Below are 22802 nucleotides of genomic sequence, written 5' to 3'. Positions count from 1 at the left end.
ATTAGGAACGCTGGCATTAGGAACGCTGGTATTAGGAACGCTGGTATTAGGAACGCTGGCATTAGGAACGCTGGCATTAGGAACGCTGGTATAAGGAACGCTGGTATTAGGAACGCTGGTATTAGGAACGCCGCTGGTATTAGGAACGCTGGTATTAGGAACGCTGGCATTAGGAACGCTGGCATTAGGAACGCTGGCATTAGGAACGCTGGTATTAGGAACGCTGGTATTAGGAACGCTGGTATTAGGAACGCTGGTATTAGGAACGCTGGTATTAGGAATGCCGGGGTGTGTGTGTGTGTGTGTGTGTGTGTGTGTGTGTGTGTGTGTGTGTGTGTGTGTGTGTGTGTGTGTGTGTGTGTGTGTGTGTGTGTGTGTGTGTGTGTTGCTATCTCCAACACAGAGACACTGAAGAAGCAGCATAAAAAAAACAAACTGGCCAGAGATCCTGGGTGAAGGTGGACTGGAAGGTGTGGATGTGTGTCAGTGTGTCTGAGGACCCTCCTCCACCTGGGGACACTCTGTAGAAGGACAGAGTGCCAGCAGGCCGGTCCAGATACACTCCTACTCTGGTGGAGTCAGCGGGGGAGAGCTGTATGACTGTTACCCTACCTTTGTACCAGGCAGTGTATCGATTACCACAACAAAGACTCCAAGAATTATTGTTCCATCCAAGCTCACTGTCGAAACCCTCTCCTCTCCTAATGATTCCTCTGTATGTCACTCCTATATCAACACGTCCTTCCCACTCTACCTCCCAGTAACAGCGGCCAGTCAGAGCCTCTCTACCCAACACCTGGGGCCAGGAGTCAAATCTCTCTGGGTGATCCGGATACGACTGGTAGATTCCAGTCCACGTCACCTTCCTGTTGTCCTCAGACAGAGAGAGTCCTCTGTGTGCTGTGTTTGGGTCCAGGGTGAGTTCACAGGCATCTGACGGGAGAACAACACATGATTAGCTTCTGAACCCAATATAAATTTTCTTATGAAATAATCAATAATCAATATTGTAAATATAATCAAAGCTTCAAGCAGCATCTATGGTGGGAGGAGCCTATCCCAGACGGCTTCCATCCGGTTGTCAACGTTGAGCAGCCTCAGCCTGGATCTGGTGATACCCAGGCTCACGGCCCCACGTCAAAGGGGGGAGGAGTTGGGCTACTGCAACGTTTCTAACGCTGTAGCGCCCCCTTTGGGCCTACTGGATTCACTTTAGCCTGCTAAATCTTGAACTATCTTTCCTAAGTAGCCCAAGATGGTGATGATGGCCCAAGGCTAACCCTGCCATCAGGCTAACCCTGCCATCAGGCTAACCCTGCCATCAGGCTAACCCTGCCATCAGGCTAACCCTGCCATCAGGCTAACCCTGCCATCAGGCACCTAGCTGTGACCAGGCTCATTCAGGAGTCTGGCGGCCATTATCGCAATCTTAGTGAAATGATCGTTGTGGTCACGAGTGATCTCTTCTCATAAGTGAGAAGAGATTTTATTTCCACCTGAAATAATGCTATGGGAGTCATCAACAGACACTGTTTATCACAGTTTGTAGTAGGATCACGAGACGGTTGAGAAGTCATCAACGGATAAACTGTTTATCAACAGTTTGATGAAGATACAAAATCATACATCTTCATACCCAGTAGGATTTGAACGAAAGAACGTCACCTCCTGCTGTGTAGATGGACTTCCCATCACAATTGGCAGGCCTCGACCTTAACGGTTGCCCGCTTGCCCGGGGCAGGTGAACTCTGTGATCGGGCAACTTAAATGTGACATGTAGTTGCCCGTTCTGGTAAGTAATTTTTAGAAAATACACTAAATGTGCCTACAAAATAAAGGTCCTCCTATATCCTGGAAGCGGGACTTAGTACAGAGCTTTGCGTCAGTTTTTGGTACAACAAGAGAATAAGAATCATAACAATAATTTATGTTCAGTCACTTCCGTACAGCCAACCGCCACATACGGGATAGAAGAAAAAAAAGAGGCACTTTCGTTATGTTCCTTCAGCCTCGGAGAACTGGCCGAGTGCCAGGTAAATGTAACGGAAATTAATAAATAAAGACACCTGGAAATGAGATGCCGCCAGGATATGAAACAAAAAGGCAAAGGAAGTTTCCGTGGGTCCGTCTTGGCAGCGGGTAAAAGATAACCGATTGCGGTTTTGACTACCCCGCAATCGGATTCATCAACACAATTTCACTACACAACGGGTGTAGTATGTTGAGGACAGTTTAGGACACTGTATCGACAAAAATCACAACGGCTCGTTGCTATCGATATCTGTGCAAGAACAGCACTTAAATCTATGTTCCGGCTGCCCTCTGTTTTAGGGACCAGGGAGAGAAATGACACCCCACAGACTTCACGTGGATAAAGAAAATGACCACAAATCAATAAAAATACATTTTGTTCATTCTGATTGCTGAAGTAGTTGCCAGTGGTGGGCTGTTACTTACTACAGGTGATTATTTGCTGATCATTTTGCATTAAAGTGAATTGGGATGCAATTAATAGTTTGAAATGTTCACCTAAAATCAATAACAATAAAGGTTGTCTTTCTGATTGCTGTAGTAGGCCCTATATGATAATCTGGTTTAACAGCTTGCAGCCATAATTGCTATGTTTTGTATTTGAATACATTTTTATAATTCAACAAATTTTATACATTTTCCTAATAGGCCATCATTTTCCATTTTGGGCAACTATAGCTTAAAAAGCTTAATGTCAAGGCCTGCCAATAGGTGTGTTGTGATGAATCAAACGGAACAGACACTCACAGTTGTCGAGAGCTGCTTTCAGGTCTCGTGGGTTCTCCGTCCTCACGTTCAGCGTCTCCTCCAGCTGAACCTGGGCTCTGCTCACGGTCCGTACGTCTGGCTGAGGACAGACCTCCACCGTCGTCCAGTCTTCTGGTTTAGCACTGTGTTGCTCATTCACTTGTATGCGTGATCTAATCTGATCAGCTAGATCTTTGACTAGGAAATTGACCTGTAAATCAGGTCTTTTCTTGAAACACTTATTGCAAAGAGGACATTTGTAGGAGGATTTGCCTCTCCAGCTTGTTTCAATACAGGCTCTACAGAAGTTGTGTCCACATGGTGTAGAAACTGGGCTGCTTAACACCTCCAGACAGATGGGACACGAAAAGTTCTCTTCAGAACAGGGAGGGGATGCAGAGGCCATTCCTAGACAGAGAATACAAGGTTGATGCATTAAGGAATCACAATGTATTAATATAACGAAGGGAAGAGGTTTTTTTTAAGGACAACACCAGTCTGGTCTGGTTTACAAAAGGAATCACAAATAAACAATAGAAGAACAAGTTTGTCTGCATAACTATATGACTGAGGCTTACACTGGTTGGAACTAGTTCTACCAAAGGGCTACAACTGTAATCATTACAAATGATATTGGTAACATATGTTTTAGTGAAGCCAGGAGAAGATACATTGGTTTCCTCACCAGACCAGTATTGTCCTTTACCTTCTCATATCATTGTGTTGTATCACTCACCTTGTTCTGGTTTCTGTCCGTCAGACTTATCGTTCAAAGATGAATTTTCTTTTCCTCCAGAGGCGGAGAACAGCCTCCTCATTGCGTTGCTTTGTTTCGATTAAAGTTTTCTCTCGTTTGCTGGACGAGTCAGCCTCTTCTCTCAGCTGCTCGACCAATCAGCTGCTCTACCAATCAGCCGCAGGGCGGGGCGATTGAACTCGTTCCAGGTGAAGCCGAGAAACGCATTCCTTCTGAAGCATGCCTCCCGTCAGAGAGGTAGGGATCGGCCCGGTAAAGCCAGAGCCAGGAAGTGTCAAACAGCCAACCAAACATCCCTAAAGGATTTGACCAGGACCGGCCTGGACCTTTGATAGCCAGACCACATACCAAACCTAGCCTAGCTGGCTTACCTATTCATCAATGTTAAAGGGGTTTTCTTTAGAAAGAACCGGCTCGTAGGCCTCCATTAACAAAAACGCCCACATGCAGACCGAACTAAATATGCATTATGAAACCAGGCCTAAATATAACCAGGCATTCAGGAAACAGGAAACCTGGTTTACCAGATTCCATTCAAATACAGTTGGCTGTACGGCTGGCAATGAACGCAGAAATGATCTCTACGACCGAAACCTTTAAGTCCAACAAAGTAATTAGCGTGAAAATACAAATGAAGCAGCATGCAATGTACGAGACAACTAGACCCATTATTATTGACAACTGTGGAAACGTTTCTATCTGCAGACAGAACTTCATGTCCAAGTATCAACGACAGACAGCGGTGTTCAAACCCACTGCTGAATACTGAAACTATTCAGGTGGGCCGTCACTGCCGACTCAGCACCAGGGGGCAGCGCTCCAAGAGGCCACCAGGGGGCAGCGCTCCAAGAGGCCACCAGGGGGCCGTCACTGCCGACTCAGCACCAGGGGGCAGCGCTCCAAGAGGCCACCAGGGGGCAGCGCTCCAAGAGGCCACCAGGGGGCCGTCACTGCCGACTCAGCACCAGGGGGCAGCGCTCCAAGAGGCCACCAGGGGGCAGCGCTCCCAGAGGCCACCAGGGGGCAGGGTGAGGCCGTCACTGCCGACTCAGCACCAGGGGGCAGCGCTCCAAGAGGCCACCAGGGGGCAGCGCTCCAAGAGGCCACCAGGGGGCCGTCACTGCCGACTCAGCACCAGGGGGCAGCGCTCCCAGAGGCCACCAGGGGGCAGGGTGAGGCCGTCACTGCCGACTCAGCACCAGGGGGCAGCGCTCCAAGAGGCCACCAGGGGGCCGTCACTGCCGACTCAGCACCAGGGGGCAGCGCTCCCAGAGGCCACCAGGGGGCAGGGTGAGGCCGTCACTGCCGACTCAGCACCAGGGGGCAGCGCTCCAAGAGGCCACCAGGGGGCAGGGTGAGGCCGTCACTGCCGACTCAGCACCAGGGGGCAGCGCTCCAAGAGGCCACCAGGGGGCAGGGTGAGGCGGACATGAAGAGCAACGTGCAGCTGGGCGTTCCCAATAAGCACATCAGACCCAAACAGGGAAGCCCTCACGCTCTAGAGGGACCAGGAGGTTAACGGGGAGGAGCCTCTAGACCAGGAGGTTAACGGGGAGGAGCCTCTAGACCAGGAGGTTAACGGGGAGGAGCCTCTAGACCAGGATGTTAACGGGGAGGAGCCTGTAGACCAGGAGGTTAACAGGGAGGAGCCTCTAGACCAGGAGGTTAACGGGGAGGAGCCTCTAGACCAGGAGGTTAACGGGGGATGGAGGGGACCCCAACATGAGCCATCCATCACGTCAACTCTGAGAATCCAGTCTTAAAATAAACAGGAGTAAGGTCAACGCCAGCCGTCGTCTCGAGCCCTGCCAGGGATCTGACGAAACATTTTATTGATTGAGCTTAAAGTCCCTTTTTTACAGGCCTATCCATACCAATTGGTATTCATCGTTTGGAATAAGAACCAGTTGAGACTTGAGTAAACTGATTCCATTACATGGAACAGACTCCAAGTGACTCCACTGCGGGCATAGGGAACACTTTAGGGAGTAGGGGACAATGTAGGGAGTAGGAAACTGTGTCAGGAGTAGGGAACACTATAGGGAGTAGGGGACAATGTACAGGGTAGGAAACAGTGTAGGGAGTAGGAAACCCTTCAGGGAGCAGGGAACACTTTAGGGAGTAGGGGACAATGTAGGGAGTAGGAAACAAAGTAGGGAGTAGGAAACAGTGTAAACAGTGTAGGGAGTAGGAAACAGTGTAAGCAGTGTAGGGAGTAGTAAACCGGGTAGGGTGTAGGAAACACTTTAGGGAGTAGGGGACACTTCAGAAAGACGGAAACAGTGTACGGAGTAGGCAAAACTTTAGGGAGTAGGGGACAATGTAGGGAGTAGGAAACAGTGTAGGGAGTAGGAAACAGTGTACAGAGTAGGGGACACTTTAGGGACTAGGGGACAATGTATGGAGTAGGAAACAGTGTACAGAGTAGGGGACACTTTAGGGATTAGGGAACACTTGAAGGAGTAGGGGACACTTTAGGGCAGGGGTCTCAAACTCAACTTACCTGGGGGCCGCTGGAGGTAGAGTCTGGGTCAGGCTGGGCCACATCAAGTATTCCACCAAAAGAAGGAGCACAACTGACTCAATCCAAGTTAATGATCGGGCTATAATTAGACCACGTTGGCTATGGTATCGCTGACGACAGGGGACATTTCAGAGTGGTTGGTGGAAACCGGGACATTTTAGCGTCCTTTGGCTTTTGTCGGGACTCAAAATTGGGACTGTCCCGGCAAAACCGGGACATCTGGTCACCCGATCACAAGCAATAAAAAAGCTTGTCAAGCGACTCTGCAAAAATGTGCGTTTGACAACAACGCGCGGGCCGCACTAACACTATACTTTGATGTCAAGTAGGGGGCCACAAAATATCATCCCGCAGGACTCAATTGGCCCCCGGGCCGCGAGTTTGAGATCCCTGCTTTAGGGGGTAGGAAACAGTGTAGGGAGTAGGGGACAATGTAGGGAGTAGGGAACATAAGTGTGTGGATGCGGAAGGAATGACAAAATACAGGGACATCAGTAGATCCGCTTTCGCCGTTGTGTAGCTATATTTGTTTATTGAAGTTGAATGAATTAATTAAAAATGTATGAAGAAATGAGACCCACACCCATCTAGTAATCAAACCCTATTACAGTAAATTCAATTTTGGATGAAAACAACAAAAAGGAATATTGTCCTGTCGATGAGAAGAATCACATCTTATGTACATGTTTGGTTGAAAAGTGAAGGCCTGAACACATGTAGTGCACCATCTATTCTGTCCTGTGACCCTGTTTGTTTACAGTCAAGGACCAGGAAATCATACAGATCAGTTCCATATATAGTGACTGAGTTTGTGCAGAAATAATCATAAGCTTTTGATACAGACATACTACAGAATGAATGAATGAATAAAATGATAACCCTTTATCAATATATATCTTTAACTGTAGAGGAAGCTAAATATATACAGATATGTGGTATTGTTTTAATTTCATAATATTTATTTATTTTAGTACCGTCGTTATGCATGAGTGGTATTGTAAGGGATGTGTGTGTGAAATGCCCCACACACCGTAGCGATACACTAAAGGTGTCCGGGAGTCCCAACCCTCCCTCAGACGCTGGCATTAGGAACGCCGCTGGTATTAGGAACGCTGGTATTAGGAACGCCGCTGGTATTAGGAACGCCGCTGGTATTAGGAACGCTGGTATTAGGAACGCCGCTGGTATTAGGAACGCCGCTGGTATTAGGAACGCTGGTATTAGGAACGCCGCTGGTATTAGGAACGCTGGTATTAGGAAAGCCACTGGTATTAGGAACGCCGCTGGTATTAGGAACGCCGCTGGTATTAGGAACGCTGGCATTAGGGACGCTGGTATTAGGAACGCCGCTGGTATTAGGAACGCCGCTGGTATTAGGAACACCGCTGGTATTAGGAACGCTGGTATTAGGAACGCCGCTGGTATTAGGAACGCCGCTGGTATTAGGAACGCCGCTGGTATTAGGAACGCCGCTGGTATTAGGAACGCTGGTATTAGGAACGCCGCTGGTATTAGGAACGCCGCTGGTATTAGGAACACCGCTGGTATTAGGAACGCTGGTATTAGGAACGCCGCTGGTATTAGGAACGCCGCTGGTATTAGGAACGCTGGTATTAGGAAAGCTGGTATTAGGAACGCCGCTGGTATTAGGAACGCCGCTGGTATTAGGAACGCCGCTGGTATTAGGAACGCCGCTGGCCAGACACACCTCCACACTCCGTGCCAACGGTGCCCTGAGGTCGTGGCGTCAGACTACCTCGGTGTGTGTGTGTGTATGTTTGTGTGTTCATGTATGTTGCTACAACCGACACAGAGACACTGAGGAATCAGGCTTCAAATGAAAGCCAGGGAGAAGGTCCTCCTGGGTGAAGGAGGACCAGAAGGTGTGGAGGTGTGTCAGTGTGTCTGAGGACCCTCCTCCACCTGGGGACACTCTGTAGAAGGACAGAGAGCCAGCAGGCCGGTCCAGATACACTCCTACTCTGGTGGAGCCAGCGGCGGGGAGAGGGAGGGCTGTCTCTATACCGTTGTACCGGGCATAGTAACGACCATCATCACAATCAAGACTCCAGGACTTGTTGTTCGCTCCAAGCCGGCTGCCATCTACCATTCCTCTCCTTGTGATTCCTCTGTATGTCACTCCTATAACAACCCGTCCTTCCCACTCTACCTCCCAGTAACAGCGGCCAGTCAGACCCTCTCTACCCAACACCTGGGGCCATGTGTCAAATCTCTCTGGGTGATCAGGATATTTTCCTGTCCACATCACCTTTCTGTTGCCATCAGACAGAGTGAGGTCTCTGTGGGTTGTGTTTGGGTCCAGTGTGAGTTCACGGGCATCTGACGGGAGAAAAATACATTATTAGCTGCTAAACCACGTAGACATAAACGTATGTGTTAATAAATCATTTGTTATAAATTGTAATCATAATTTTAGTCATTTATTAGTACATAGTAATTACACCTTCACAACAAGTCAAATGTTTGGTTGATCAGGGTTGTCTTAAAAATAACTAAAAAAATAAATATTACAATTATAATCAAAGCTTTAAGCAGCATCTATGGTGGGAGGAGCCTATCCCAGACGGCTTCCATCCGGTTGTCAACATTGAGCAGCTTCAGCCTGGATCTGGTGATACCCAGGCTCACGGCCCCACGTCAAAGGGGGGAGGAGTTAGGCTACTGCAACGTTTCTAATGCTGTAGAGCCCCCTTTGGGCCTACTGGATTCACTTTAGCCTGCTAAATCTGGAACTATCTTTCTTAAGTAGCCCAAGATGGTGATGATCGCCCAAGGCTAACCCTGCCATCAGGCTAACCCTGCCATCAGGCTAACCCTGCCATCAGGCTAACCCTGCCATCAGGCTAACCCTGCCATCAGGCTAACCCTGCCATCAGGCTAACCCTGCCATCAGGCTAACCCTACCATCAGGCTCCTTGCTGTGACCAGGCTCATTCAGGAGTCTGGCGGCCATTATCGTAATCTTAGTGAAATGATCGTTGTGGCCACGAGTGATTTCTTCTCATAAGTGAGAAGAGATTGTATTTCCACCTGAAATAACGCTATGGGAGTCATCAACAGACACTGTTTATCACAGTCTGTGTTGGATCACGAGATGGTTGAGAAGTCATCAACGGATAAACTGTTTATCAACAGTTTGATGAAGATATAACATCAAACAACAGTAGGATTTGAACGACAGAACGTCCCCTCCTGCGGTGTGTTGTGATGAATCAAACGGAACAGACACTCACACTTCTCTAGGGCTGCTTTCAGGTCTCGTGGGTTCTCCGTCCTAACGTTCAGCGTCTCCTCCAGCTGAACCTGGGCTCTGCTCACCGTCCGTACGTCTGGCTGAGGACAAACCTCCACCGTCGTCCAGTCCCTGAAGTGTAGCAGATTCTCCGGGATTCTGAAGGCCTGGAGGAAGTGGAGGGGGTCTTCAGTCTGTGAGACCTGCATCATCTCTGAGCATTCACTGGTCAGTAAAGTTATTTCCTCCACCAGCTCCACAATGAGGTTTTCGGCTTGGTTCTCTGTTACATATATTCCAGAATGGATCTCGTGAATCTGTTGTTCTCTGCCTTGGATCATCTGCTCAACTTCAAAATGTATCTTCCACAGAAGTTTCATCTTCTCCTCGTATTCCTCCCTTATAGGTACAACAGGATGGAACTTGTGGTCCATCACTATGCAGGACTGACACACAAACAACTGTTCAGTATGGCAGAAGAGCTCCAGAAGCTGGCTGTGTTTCTTACAAATCCTGTCTTCCAGTCGGTCCATGGGGTCGACCAGCTGATGTCTCTTCAGGCCTGGGACTCTCTGATGAGGCTCCAGGTGGGTGTGGCAGTAAGAGATGAGACACGCTAGGCAGGACTTCACAGCTTTCAGCTTGGTCCCATTACAGACGTCACAGGGAACATCTCCTGGTTTAGCACAGTGTTGCTCATTCACTTGTAAGCGTGATCTAAACTGATCGGCCAGATCTGTGATGAGGAAATTGACCTGTAAATCAGGTCTTATTTCGAAAACCTTATTGCAAAGAGGACATTTATAGGAGTATTGGCCACTCCAGCTTGTTTCAATACAGTCTCTACAGAAGTTGTGTCCACATGGTGTAGAAACGGGGCTGCTTAACACCTCCAGACAGATGGGACAGGAAAGGTTCTCTTCAGTGCAGGAAGGGAAGACAGAGGCCATTCCTAGACAGAGAACACAAGGTTGATGCATTAAGGAATCACATTCTTTTAATTTAATGAAGGGATCGAAGAGGTTTTTAAGCAAATTTTGTTGAAACCATTCTCTTTATTTTACTTTTTTTAGTGGTTTCACATAATTTTACACATACGGACAACAAGTAGACAGATACAATACTTACATCCCCCCCTGTCACATAATCAGACAAGACAGTCAAAATAACAAAAATAATAAATAAACCATACCTTCAACTAAGTAGCAAACATAGTAACAATAAGACAAGATATACAGAAAACCCCAAAAAACAAAAATAAGACGGAATAATTAAGAAAATAAACGAAAAAAACTAAAAAAACAACAACAATCAGTTGTAGCTAATCTTGAGGCTGATTAAAAATGTTTTGCCACATCAATACTTTTCCAGAAATAAAAAACAGGGTATTTTCTACTCTTCTCGGGTGATTACGACTCAACTTTCTCTCTGGTCTGGTTTATAAAAAGTGTCACCAGTAAACAAAGAAGTCTGTCCGCATAACTATGAACGAGGCTTACACCGGTTTTAACAGCTGCAACCAATCTGCTACTAATGTTATTTCTACAAATGTTATTGGTAACAAGTGTTTTAGTGAAGCAAGGAGAGGATACAATGGTTTCATCACCAGACCAGTATTGTCTGTCCTTTACCTTCTCATATCATTGTGTTCTTTCACTCACCTTGTTCTGGTTTTTGTCCGTCAGACTTATTGTCCCAAAATGTTATTTCTTGCCCTCCAGAAGCAGAGAACAGCCTCAACGTCGTGTTCCTTTGTTTCAGATTAAAGTTTTCTCTCGTCAGCCTCTTCTCTCAGCTGCTCGACCAATCAGCTGCTCGACCAATCAGCTGCTCGGCCAATCAGCCGCAGGGCGGGGTGATTGAACTCGTTCCAGGTGATTCCGAGAAACACATTCCTTCTGAAATATGCCTTGCGTCAAAGAGGTAGAGATATGCCCATTAAAGCCAGAGCCAGGAAGTGTCAAACAGCCAACCAAATGTCCCAAAATGATGTGACCAAGACCGGCCCGGACCTTTGAAAGCCAGACACGGACGGCACATACCAAACCTAACCTACTTGGCTTACCAATTCATCAACTTTAGAAGGATTTTCTTTCGAAAGAATTGCGCTAGCTGGTCTCTATAAAGAAAACAACAACACGCAAACCTAACAAAATATGCAGTATGAAACCAGACCTACATATAGCCAGGCTATCAGGAAACACGAAACCTGGTTTACCAGATTCCACTGGTATACAGTTGAATGTACGGCTTGCAATGAACGCACAAATTATTTACAGAAAACGAAACCACATTCTTGTCCAACAATGTAATTAGCGTGTAAACACAAATGAAAGCAGCATGCAATGTACGAGAAAACAAATCCCAATGTTAGTGACAATTGTGGAAACGTTTCTATCAGCAGACAGAAATGCATGTCCAAGTATCAATGACAGACAGCGGTGTTTCAACCCACTGCTGAGTTCAGAACCTATTCATATGGGCCGTCACTGCCGACACAGCCGTTAAGAGCAAGGCAGGTGAGGTAGTACTCCAAGAAGCCACGTGGGCGCAGGTTGAGGACATCCCTTGTCCCTGCCAAGGATTTGACGAAACATTTTTATTGATTGAGTTTAAAGTATTTTATTTACAAGCCTAGCTATACCAATTGGTATTTATTATTTGGAATCTGAATCGATTAAGGCTTGATTCGACTGATTCCATTGGCCACGTCAATGGCGACAGCCGGCGTTTTCGGCGTTCTATCAGCTCTAGTAACACACGGTTTTACTATACAACTTTTTGCAACTGGCCAAGTTTTTAACCATGACAGGTTTGAGATAAATGGCCTCAATGCCCCACTGTTTCAGGGCTAAACAATGGAAGATGCCAATCTCAAACAGCCAACTTTTCATTCACCAGTGCCCCGGCCCGGATCTCAACGACACCTCATCAAACACACTCACGGGCGAAGCTATCTACAATGGGAACTACGCTACGAAGCTACAGTTAGGCATTACTTACAGTCAATCTGCAAAGAATGACAATATCCACTTAGCTAATCTTGCCACTGCTGCCTGCTGTCGGAGCGACTTGAAAGTTCTGCTGCCGAGGCCCGATGAGACACCTGCCTGGTCGTGGACCCGACGGGCGGCCTTATCGCTGACTGCTCCGCTCCGCTGCGGGGGGGCTGCGCGGTCGGACGGCGGCCTGGAAACATCCCCGGGCACTGAGAGCGCCTCCAAGGATGCGGTGAACGTAATCCTCAGAGCAGACGGTGAAGCCGGAGCGAACTGTACTTCTCTGCGGTACCAGTCTGATTTACTCAAAGCAAAAGGCTTACTTAAATGTAAGTATTCTACTAGACAAAATTCGATTTCTGATTTCTGATTAACAGAACCAAGGTGGGCGCTTTTTGCATTTCTGAAACCAGGCTCAATTTGAGTATCACTGACTCTGTGATTGGAATGGACAACGATCGCCTGGTCAGAAAAGACCGCAATAGGAACGGAGGCGGAGTTTGTGTGTTTATTCGATCAGACTTAAACAGATTTGAACAATGACGAAGCCGAGATCTTAATGAAAGACATTTGCTGTCGCAATACCAAGCCCATTCTTTTAGGGGTCTGTTATAGAACTCCTCAGCAAAATTCGTTTTATGACCAATTGGAGAATGTATTAGTTAAAAGTTCGAAATGGATGGAGAGTGAATGCATTTTAATAGCAGATTTTAACACTGCTGTCAATAAGAAATCTTGCTGAATTGGTCATCAGTTTTAGAAACTATGGATATCAATCTGGCATGGGCTAACTTTAAAACCATGTTTCTTTCTGTTATGATTCAGTGGCTCCAGCAAGGTCAGCCAGGGTAAAGCAAAGGACTCATCCTTGGTTTAAATCAGAGGTACTTGAAGCCATCAGCACTCAGGATAAAGCCGTCTAAGTACAAACTCTCAGGGGACCCAGCTGACTACTCACAGTTTACCGTAAATCCTGCATGAACGAGGCTCAACGTATAGTCAAAGAGGCCAAAAGTACCTACTTTTCTGAACAGATAAATGAGTACAAGGACAATCCCAAAAATCATCGGAAGGTTCTGAAAAATCTTGGTTGCTCAACTAAGACAGTTCATGCATTTCTCTCTCCATAGATGGAAATGAGGTCAATAAGAAGGAGGATATTGCCAATTACTTTAAAACGTATTTCACCTCAGTTGCCCACAAACTTGTGGAGAGGCTTGCACCCAGACCAAGAGTGCATGGGCCTGGTCCTGAACACATTAAGGATTTCTATTCAAAGTTAGTTTTTGTTTTTTTCTAGTGTCTGTAGAACAAATCGTCAACATGCTAAAGGACCTTAACTCAGCTAAAGCCACAGGGCTGGATAAGATCTCAGCCAGGTTTTTGAAACATGCAGCTGATCTGATAGGTCCTGTTATTGCTCATATTATTAAACTCAGTGTTTCCCCCAGTATTACTGGGGTAATACTGTTGTGAACAGTATAAGGCTAAGAATAAGGATAAATAATGCATTGGTATTACTGTTGTGAACAGTATTACCAATGCATTATTTATCCTTATTCTTTGTACCTGATGGAAGTATGTGTCAAGGCGGGGTCCTATTGTTGTTAAGGCGGCTGCCTTAACCACACAGCGCTGGGGGAAACACTATCTGTCCCTAGAACAAGGCACTGTACACGATGACATGAAACATTGCAAGGTCATCCCACTTTTAAGAAAGTTGTCAGGTCTGATCCGGGAAATTATAGAACGGTCTCTATTTGGAGCCGAACCTCCAAGGTCCTGGAGAAAGTGCTTCACGAACACTTAAAATCAATATGCTGTTGATTCCAGACTCCTTTATGAATTCGAATCAGGGTTCAGAAAGTCTCATTGAACTGATTCCTGTTTGCAGTACCTAACTGACTTCATAAGAGGTGAACTCAATGTCGGCAAACCATGTGGCATGATCCTAATTGATTTACAGAAGGCCTTTGACACTGTTGACCTAACCCTAACCCATACTGTACAGCAAGTTGTCAGCTTTAGGCATGAGCCCTCCCACCTTAAGATGGTTGGTTTTCTACCTGTCTGATAGATCCCAAAAGATGGAATTCCAAAGCCATCTATACAGGGAACAACCGGTAACATGTGGAGTCCCACAAGGGAGTGTATAGGGGACATTAATGTTGATGATATATGTAAATGACACGAAGCGGGCTTGTAAAGAGAATCTGTTTTTATATGCTGATGATTAAGCTATCCTAGCCTCCAACAAAGATGAGCAAAGATGATTGTCAAAGCTCTATGACACTCTGCCAGAGGAATTTAGTAATATCAGGGACTGGCTATTAGACAACAAAGTCTTTTCACGTGGCCAAAACTGATTCACAGTGTTTGGGTCTAATCATAGGCTGCACAAGAAAAGGTTGACCTGCATCAGCCTTGGTGGGCAGCTCTCCCATGCCAAGCCCTCAGTGACCTATAGCTCTTTAGCTATAGGCAGCTATAGATGCTCTTCATACGGCAGTCTAGGCAGAGGGAGCATGGTTGTTAAAGATCATGAGCAAGGTGAACAGCCGGACCAGATTCCTAGCTAGGAAAGCCCCATTCCTCAGACTGCTAGCTAATTAATTGGTTTTATGCCGCTTCGATTATGGCCTTGGCTCACGGTACAGGGGTCTTACTAAGGCCCTCAAACACAAACTGCAGGTTTGTCAGAACAAATGAGTCAGGGTTGTGATAGGGCTCGCGTCAAGGGATCACGTGGGTAAGCACCAGTTCCAACAGCTGGGCTGGCTCCCCTGGAGGTGGGGTCAGTCTGTCTCCAGCTCAGGGTGGTCCATAATGTTTGCAAAAACAAGTCACCAGCATACTTTAAAAATCCCTCAGGATGACCCGGGATACCCAGGCTTACCACTCCAGAGCTAGCACTGCAGACCGGGCTGCCCTAACCTGCCATCGGGCCCTGGGGCTGAGCGGCTCCACAGGCCCCCAGAGAGGGTAGGGTTAGGGTTAGGGGGTCTTACAATGACAATGTGTAAATGCCATGTGTCTAGAGTGAACACGTATTAGTGATTCTCTCTGAGCCACATAGCATCACGATATTTATATTAGTCGATTATAGATTACCCAATAATTGAAGGATAGACAAGGTGATTATAAAACCATGTTCCATGAAATTTTGATTTAGCTCCATGTTACCAAAAGAAAACAAGATCTGCAGAAACACAAACACACCTAATAACAGCATATTAACAAGTAAGAGGTTCCCCTTTGGCCTCGGCGGGCCTTGGGAATCCATCGAACGCACGCACACACACACACACGGAGGCGGCCTTGCTGCAGACTTGTTCTTACCCAAAGTTCAAGACAAATATGGATAAATGTACTCTCACATACAGTGGAGTGGTGAACTGGGACAAGTTACCTATGCTGATGAAGAGTATAGGTAACCAGCTTTGTTTCAGAAAAAAGGTAAAATCCTGGCTCATGACGAATTAAGAATCCTAGTGGCACTATCCTGCTCTTCCCCCATGTGTGTTGTTTCGGTGTTTATTTATCTCTGTCTGGTCGATATGCTTTTAATATACAAAGTGAGGGTAGGGCATTTACTTTCCCACAATGTTTTTATTGATGATTTTATGTGGATGTATGTCCTGTCCCTCAACATCAGGGACCATGATAGTGCTTGTATTTGTCATGTTGTTTTCTATCCCTTGGAGATGTCTGTATTCCAAATAAATAGTATAGCGAGTAGGACACAGTGTAGGGAGTAGGGAACATAAGTGTGTGGTTTCAATAGATCCACTTTTGCTGTGTAGCTTTATTTGTTTATTGAAGTTGAATTGATGAATTAAACATGACTTATTATTTTGTTTAAAAAAATGTATGAAGAAATGAGACACACACCCATCTAGTAGTCATACTCGATTATAGTTCATTCAACTTTGGATAAAACTACCAAAAGGAATATTGTCAAGTCCAATCGATGAGAAGAACAACATCAGTTAAAAATTTGAATACAAATGTTATCACTAAAATAGATATCTTTAACTGTGGAGGAAGATAAATGTAATGATGTTTAAAACTTTAGAGGAATGGATGCAAAATATATAATGTTTATAACTGTGGAAAAAAATAAATCTGTTGTATTGATAATTTTAAATTCACAATAAAGAGCAACTGTTTCAGATGGAATTCCAATACTATGGGATTTAAAAAAGTATGTTTTGGGCTGAGAGTTTTAGGACGGAGGGGGGCGTGTTATCGCCATGGTAACGGCCCAGGCCAACTTTGTGTCACTTTCTTAGTAGCGCCGTTGGATATGAGTGTTATAATGAGTGATGTTGCATAAGACAGGGGTTCTCAAACTATATGGGGCCGGGGACCCCCCCATAGGGCAGAAATTATTTCAAGGACCCCCTCATAACCGCAACACAAATGTAATCATATAGGCTCATGTCTATTTTTTCTGTTAGATGCTTTTGAACTCTTTTATGCTTCAATCATTCAGTGCTAATACCACAATAGTGTTAAATAAGCATTTTATTGTATTTTGGCATAACTTTACAATATGTAAATAGATTTTACTTTTTTATAAATGTGTGTATAAAAATTTCACACACACACACACACACACACACACACACACACACACACACACACACACACACACACACACACACACACACACACACACACACACACACACACACACACACACACACACACACACACACACACACACAATACCCAACCCAAACAAAACCAGCAAAAACATGACACGGCAACATTGCCCAATGTTGTCACAATGGACATGGGACAACGGCAGAGGACATGTTTATTTTAGAGCTGTCAAGCGATTAAAATATTTAATCGTGATTAATCGCATTAACGTCATAGTTAACTCACGATTAATCGTCAATTATTTTTCTATGCTAAATATCCCTTGATTTCTTTGTCCCATAATTCTTCTCATTTTAATTCTCTTATCAACATGGTGAAGTGCATCGGCTTGCCTTGTGCAAATGATTTTTTATTTTTTAACAACATTGGCATATACTGATCAAAACAGGACGATATAAAAAAAGATTCTATAGTGCAATTAAACGACTGCTTTGATCAAATGTCATTTGAACATAGCAGTCAGGCTACTGCTTCTTTGTTTTGAGCCAAAGAAAAAAAAAATAATAAAAAATAAAAATAAAAATTGCGTTAATCGCGCGATAAAATTTTTAACGCCGTTAAAATTGTTTTGCGTTAACGCCGTTAATAACGCGTTTAACTGACAGCTCTAGTTTATTTCCAAATGTCTGCAAGGATTGGTTTACAAGAGAGATAGTAAAGTGGTGCAAAACAGTTAAATTATTCACTCACGTAAACACGTTACCTACTGTTACCAATGGTCCATCGCAACAAATCGCCTGTTCGGCATGCCATGCATATATGGATGAAGCTTTGAAGGGGACGCAAAACACAGCTTTGGCAGCGCTGTTGAACGCTGATTGGCTGTCATCACGCGTTTGCTGCCGAAAAGTTGAAATATTTCAACTCGAGCAGCATTTGACGCGCCGCAAAATACGTGAACGCGCCTGCAGCGCGGGCACGGGCGTGCTGCGCTGCAAATCAAATCTTGCAGTGCCGCAAATCAAATTTTGCTGCCGGTTTTCTCGGCAGCAAGTGGTCCGGCAGCAAACCCGCAACGCGTCTCTGCATTCACTTTGAATGGGATCGTGCTGCGCGGCATCTTTTTGCATCTTTTGGTGTGAACGCAGGGCAGACTCAAGCATGCGTTGACAGGTTGACGCAATGTTAACAGAGTTACTATTGGCCGAAAATTAAAGCAGGGGGAGGGCTGAACACAATGCGCCTGTTTAATTGGCTTTTATTTAGTTATTTAGGTGCGAGACGTGAATGTAAAGCCTGAGGGAGTTTGACGTAATGTAAAAGCTGAGTGTTCATTGGTTTAACGTTACGCCGACGGGAGTAATGACGACCGGCCCAACATTTTTTCCATAAATACCGGTATGTTTATGTTGTAACAACAAGCTCTTCACGGACCCCCTGGCAATGCGCCGCGGACCCCCGGGGGTCCGGGTACCCCACTTTGAGAACCGAGGGCATAAGAAACCCGCCGCACACGGTAGCGTTATACTACAGGTGTCCGGGAAGCCTCACCCTGACTCGGACATTCAACACGCCGCTGCCCAGACGTGGCTTCGGCAGCAACACACACCGTGGTGTTAGACTGCAGCGTCTGAAGAACGCAACCGTACTGGCAACCAAAACATTGGATTTTACTCCTTTTATCTCCAAATTTGGGACATATTTCAGTAACAGTAACATGGCATAGAATACTATGTTTACGATCATATAAGTCAAACGACAAACTTCTTTGGGGTTCACTGGCTCTTAAACTAAAAGTCTTCACTGTTGCATTTAATCGCAACACAAACTAAACATAGGGATCCTGTCTGTGTTAGTGTTGACAAGCGTGTGTGTGTGTGTGTGTGTGTGTGTGTGTGTGTGTGTGTGTGTGTGTGTGTGTGTGTGTGTGTGTGTTGCTACAACCGACATAGAGACACTGAGGAAGCATTATTATTAAAAAGAAAAAAAGGGTAGAGATCCTGGGTGAAGGTGGACTGGAAAGTGTGGAGGTGTGTCAGTGTGTCTGAGGACCCTCCTCCACCTGGGGACACTCTGTAGAAGGACAGAGAGCCAGCAGGCCGGTCCAGATACACTCCTACTTTCTTAGAGCCAGCGGGGGAGAGCTGTATGAATGTTACCATACCTTTGTACCAGGCAGTGTATTGATTACCACAACAAAGACTCCAAGAATTGTTGTTCCATCCAAGCTCACTGTCATAACCCTCTCCTCTCCTAATGATTCCTCTGTACGTCACTCCTATATCAACCACTCCTCCCCACTCTACCTCCCAGTAACAGCGGCCAGTCAGAGCCTCTCTACACAACACCTGGGGCCAGGAGTCAAATCTCTCTGGGTGATCAGGATGCGACTGGTAGATTCCAGTCCACGTCACCTTCCTGTTGTCCTCAGACAGAGAGAGGTCTCTGTGGGCTGTTTTTGGGTCCAGGGTGAGTTCATAGGCATCTGACGGGAGAACAAGACATGATTAGCTTCTGAACCCAATAGAAATTTACTTATGAAATAATGAATCGTTTCCAATTATTTTTTAATAACAATTTATCCACAAATAAAATGTTTAGATGATAAGGGTTGAGGCTCATGGCCGCACGTCAAAGGGGGGAGGAGTTAGGCTACTGCAACGTTTTTAACCAATCGCTGTAGCGCCCCCTTTTGGCCTACTGGATTAACTTTAGTCTGCTAAATCTTGAACTATCTTTCTTAAGTAGCCCAAGTTGGGTGATGATCGCCCAAGGCTAACCCTGCCATCAGGCTCCTAGATGTGGCTCATTCGGGAGACTGGCGGCCATTATCGTAATCTTAATGAAATGGTCATTGTGGTCACTACTTGGTTGGACTGAATAAAGCTAGGACACAGCATAAGTAGAACATTTTATTTCCACCTGAAATAATGCTTTAGGATTCAACAACCGACAGTTTATCAGTTTGTTGTAAGATCATGAGATGGTTGGGAATCATCAACGGATAGACAGTTAATCAACAGCTTGATGAAGATACAACTTCAAACATCTGTACGGATATCCCCTCCTGCTGTGTGGATGGACTTTCCATCAATAGGTGTGTTGTGATGAATCAAACGGAACAGACACTCACACTTCTCTAGAGCTGCTTTCAGGTCTCGTGGGTTCTCCGTCCTCACGTTCAGCGTCTCCTCCAGCTGGTCCTGGCCTCTGCTCACGGTCCGTACGTCTGGCTGAGGACAGACCTCCACCATCGTCCAGTCTTCTGGTTTAGCACAGTGTTCCTCATTCACTTGTAAGTTTGATCTAAACTGATCAGCCAGATCTGTGACTAGGTAATTTACCCGTAAATCAGGTATTTTTTGGAAAACCTTGTTGCAAAGAGGACATGTGTACGAGAATTTGCCACGCCAGCTTGTTTCAATACAGGCTCTGCAGAAGTTGTGTCCACATGGTGTAGAAACTGGGCTGCTTAACACCTCCAGACAGATGGGACATGAAAAGTTCTCTTCAAAACAGGGAGGGAAGGCAGAGGCCATTCCTAGACAGAGAACACAAGGTTGATGCATTAAGGTATCACACTATTTTAATTTAACAAAGGGAAGAGGTTTTTAGGGACATCCCCAGTCTGGTGATCAATTGTAATTTCCAATATATATTTTGTAAGTACTCTGTTGTAGCAATTCTTGAAGCCGAATGATAACAATAACAGCAACACTTTGTCAGCAATAGCACAAAGGTTCTTTTCTACTCTTGATTACGCCTCAACTTCCTCTGTGGTCTGGTTTACAAAAGGAATCAAAAATAATCAAAAGAGGAACAAGTTTGTCCGCATAACTATATGACCGAGGCTTACACTGGTTTGAACTTGTTCTACCAAAGGGCTACAACTGTAATCATTACAAATGATATTGGTTACTAATGTTTAAGTGAAGCCAGGAGAGGATGCAATGGTTTCCTCACCAGACCAGTATTGTCCTTTACCTTCTCATATCAATGTGTTGTTTCACTCACCTTGTTCTGGTTTCTGTCCGTCAGACTTATCTTTCAAAGATGTATTTTCTTTTCCTCCAGAGGCGGAGAACAGCCTCCTCGTCGCGTTGCTTTGTTTACGACTAAAGTTTTCTCTCGTTTGCTGGACAGCCTCTTCTCTCAGCTGCTCGACCAATCAGCTGCTCTACCAATCAGCCGTAGGGCGGGTCGATTGAACTCTTTCAAGGTGATGCAGAAAAATGCATTCCTTCTGAGGTATGCATCTGGTCAGAGAGGGAGGGTAGGGATTGGCCCGGTAAAGCCAGAGCCAGGAAGTGTCAATCAGCCAACCAAACGTCCCTAAAGGATGTGACCAAGACCGGCCCAGACCTGTGAAAGCCAGACACGGACGGCATCTACCAAACCTAGCCTAGCTGGCTTACCAATTCATCAACGTTAGAGGGGTTTTCTTTAGAAAGAACCGGCTCGTAGGCCTCCATTAACAAAAACGCCCACAGGCAGACCGAACTAAGTATTCATTATGAAACCAGGCCTAAATATAACCAGGCGTTCAGGAAACAGGAAACCTGGTTTACCAGATTACACTGAAATGCAGTTGACTGTACGGCTGGCAATGAACGCAGAAATGATCTCTACGACCGAAACCTTTAAGTCCAACAAAGTAATTAGCGTGTAAATACAAATGAAGCAGCATGCAATGTACGAGACAACTAGACCCATTATTATTGACAACTGTGGAAACGTTTCTATCTGCAGACAGAACTTCATGTCCAAGTATCAACGACAGACAGCGGTGTTCAAACCCACTGCTGAATACTGAAGCTTTTCAGGTGAGGCCGTCACTGCCGACTCAGCACCAGGGGGCAGCGCTCCAAGAGGCCACCAGGGGGCAGCGCTCCAAGAGGCCACCAGGGGGCCGTCACTGCCGACTCAGCACCAGGGGGCAGCGCTCCAAGAGGCCACCAGGGGGCCGTCACTGCCGACTCAGCACCAGGGGGCAGCGCTCCAAGAGGCCACCAGGGGGCCGTCACTGCCGACTCAGCACCAGGGGGTAGCGCTCCAAGAGGCCACCAGGGGGCAGCGCTCCAAGAGGCCACCAGGGGGCAGCGCTCCAAGAGGCCACCAGGGGGCCGTCACTGCCGACTCAGCACCAGGGGGCAGCGCTCCAAGAGGCCACCAGGGGGCAGGGTGAGGCCGTCACTGCCGACTCAGCACCAGGGGGCAGCGCTCCAAGAGACCACCAGGGGGCAGGGTGAGGCCGTCACTGCCGACTCAGCACCAGGGGGCAGCGCTCCAAGAGACCACCAGGGGGCAGGGTGAGGCCGTCACTGCCGACTCAGCACCAGGGGGCAGCGCTCCAAGAGACCACCAGGGGGCAGGGTGAGGCCGTCACTGCCGACTCAGCACCAGGGGGCAGGGCTCCAAGAGGCCACCAGGGGGCAGGGTGAGGCCGTCACTGCCGACTCAGCACCAGGGGGCAGCGCTCCAAGAGGCCACCAGGGGGCCGTCACTGCCGACTCAGCACCAGGGGGCAGCGCTCCCAGAGGCCACCAGGGGGCAGGGTGAGGCCGTCACTGCCGACTCAGCACCAGGGGGCAGGGCTCCAAGAGGCCACCAGGGGGCAGCACTCCAAGAGGCCACCAGGGGGCAGGGTGAGGCCATCACTGCCGACTCAGCACCAGGGGGCAGCGCTCCAAGAGGCCACCAGGGGGCAGGGTGAGGCCGTCACTGCCGACTCAGCTGTCCCATTGGAGGACATCAACCCAGGGTCGTCCAGCAGCTTCCAGGAACCGCTTCTGAACTCAAAGAAATTCCACTTGTTCCAAGTGACTCCACTGCAGGCATAGGGAAAACTTTAGGGAGCAGGGAACACTTTAGGGAGTAGGGGAC

At 46.7% G+C, this 22802-nt stretch overlaps 1 protein-coding gene across 1 annotated transcript; it reads right to left on the bottom strand.

Annotated features, from left to right (window-relative positions):
* Positions 1–277: 277 nt before the first annotated feature.
* LOC132451341 (uncharacterized) lies at positions 278–21082 on the bottom strand. Its single transcript, XM_060043723.1, has 13 exons — positions 20934–21082; positions 20053–20460; positions 19191–19404; positions 12423–12501; positions 10974–11097; positions 9314–10264; positions 7861–8399; positions 4910–5033; positions 4671–4800; positions 4341–4485; positions 3515–3608; positions 2779–3186; positions 278–933 (listed from the first exon to the last, which is right to left on the bottom strand). Exons 2-13 carry the CDS (start codon positions 20456–20458, stop codon positions 389–391), a joined length of 3759 nt encoding a protein of 1252 aa, XP_059899706.1. The 5' UTR covers positions 20459–20460; positions 20934–21082; the 3' UTR covers positions 278–388.
* Between the last annotated feature and the right edge of the window lie 1720 nt (positions 21083–22802).

This window comes from Gadus macrocephalus, chromosome 22 (genome assembly GCF_031168955.1).
Source record: "Gadus macrocephalus chromosome 22, ASM3116895v1".
NCBI classification, from domain to species: domain Eukaryota; kingdom Metazoa; phylum Chordata; class Actinopteri; order Gadiformes; family Gadidae; genus Gadus; species Gadus macrocephalus.
This window is presented reverse-complemented; position numbering and strand designations above follow the sequence as displayed.

Coding starts and splice junctions, on each gene's coding strand:
- LOC132451341 (XM_060043723.1), bottom strand. CDS start 20,458: ATGGCCTCTGCCTTCCCTCCCTGTTTTGAAGAGAACTTTTCATGTCCC. Junction 19,405..20,052: donor GAAAGCAGCTCTAGAGAAGT/GTGAGTGTCTGT, acceptor TTCTCCCGTCAG/ATGCCTATGAACTCACCCTG. Junction 12,502..19,190: donor GTGGTTGATATAGGAGTGAC/GTACAGAGGAAT, acceptor GGATGTTTCCAG/GCCGCCGTCCGACCGCGCAG.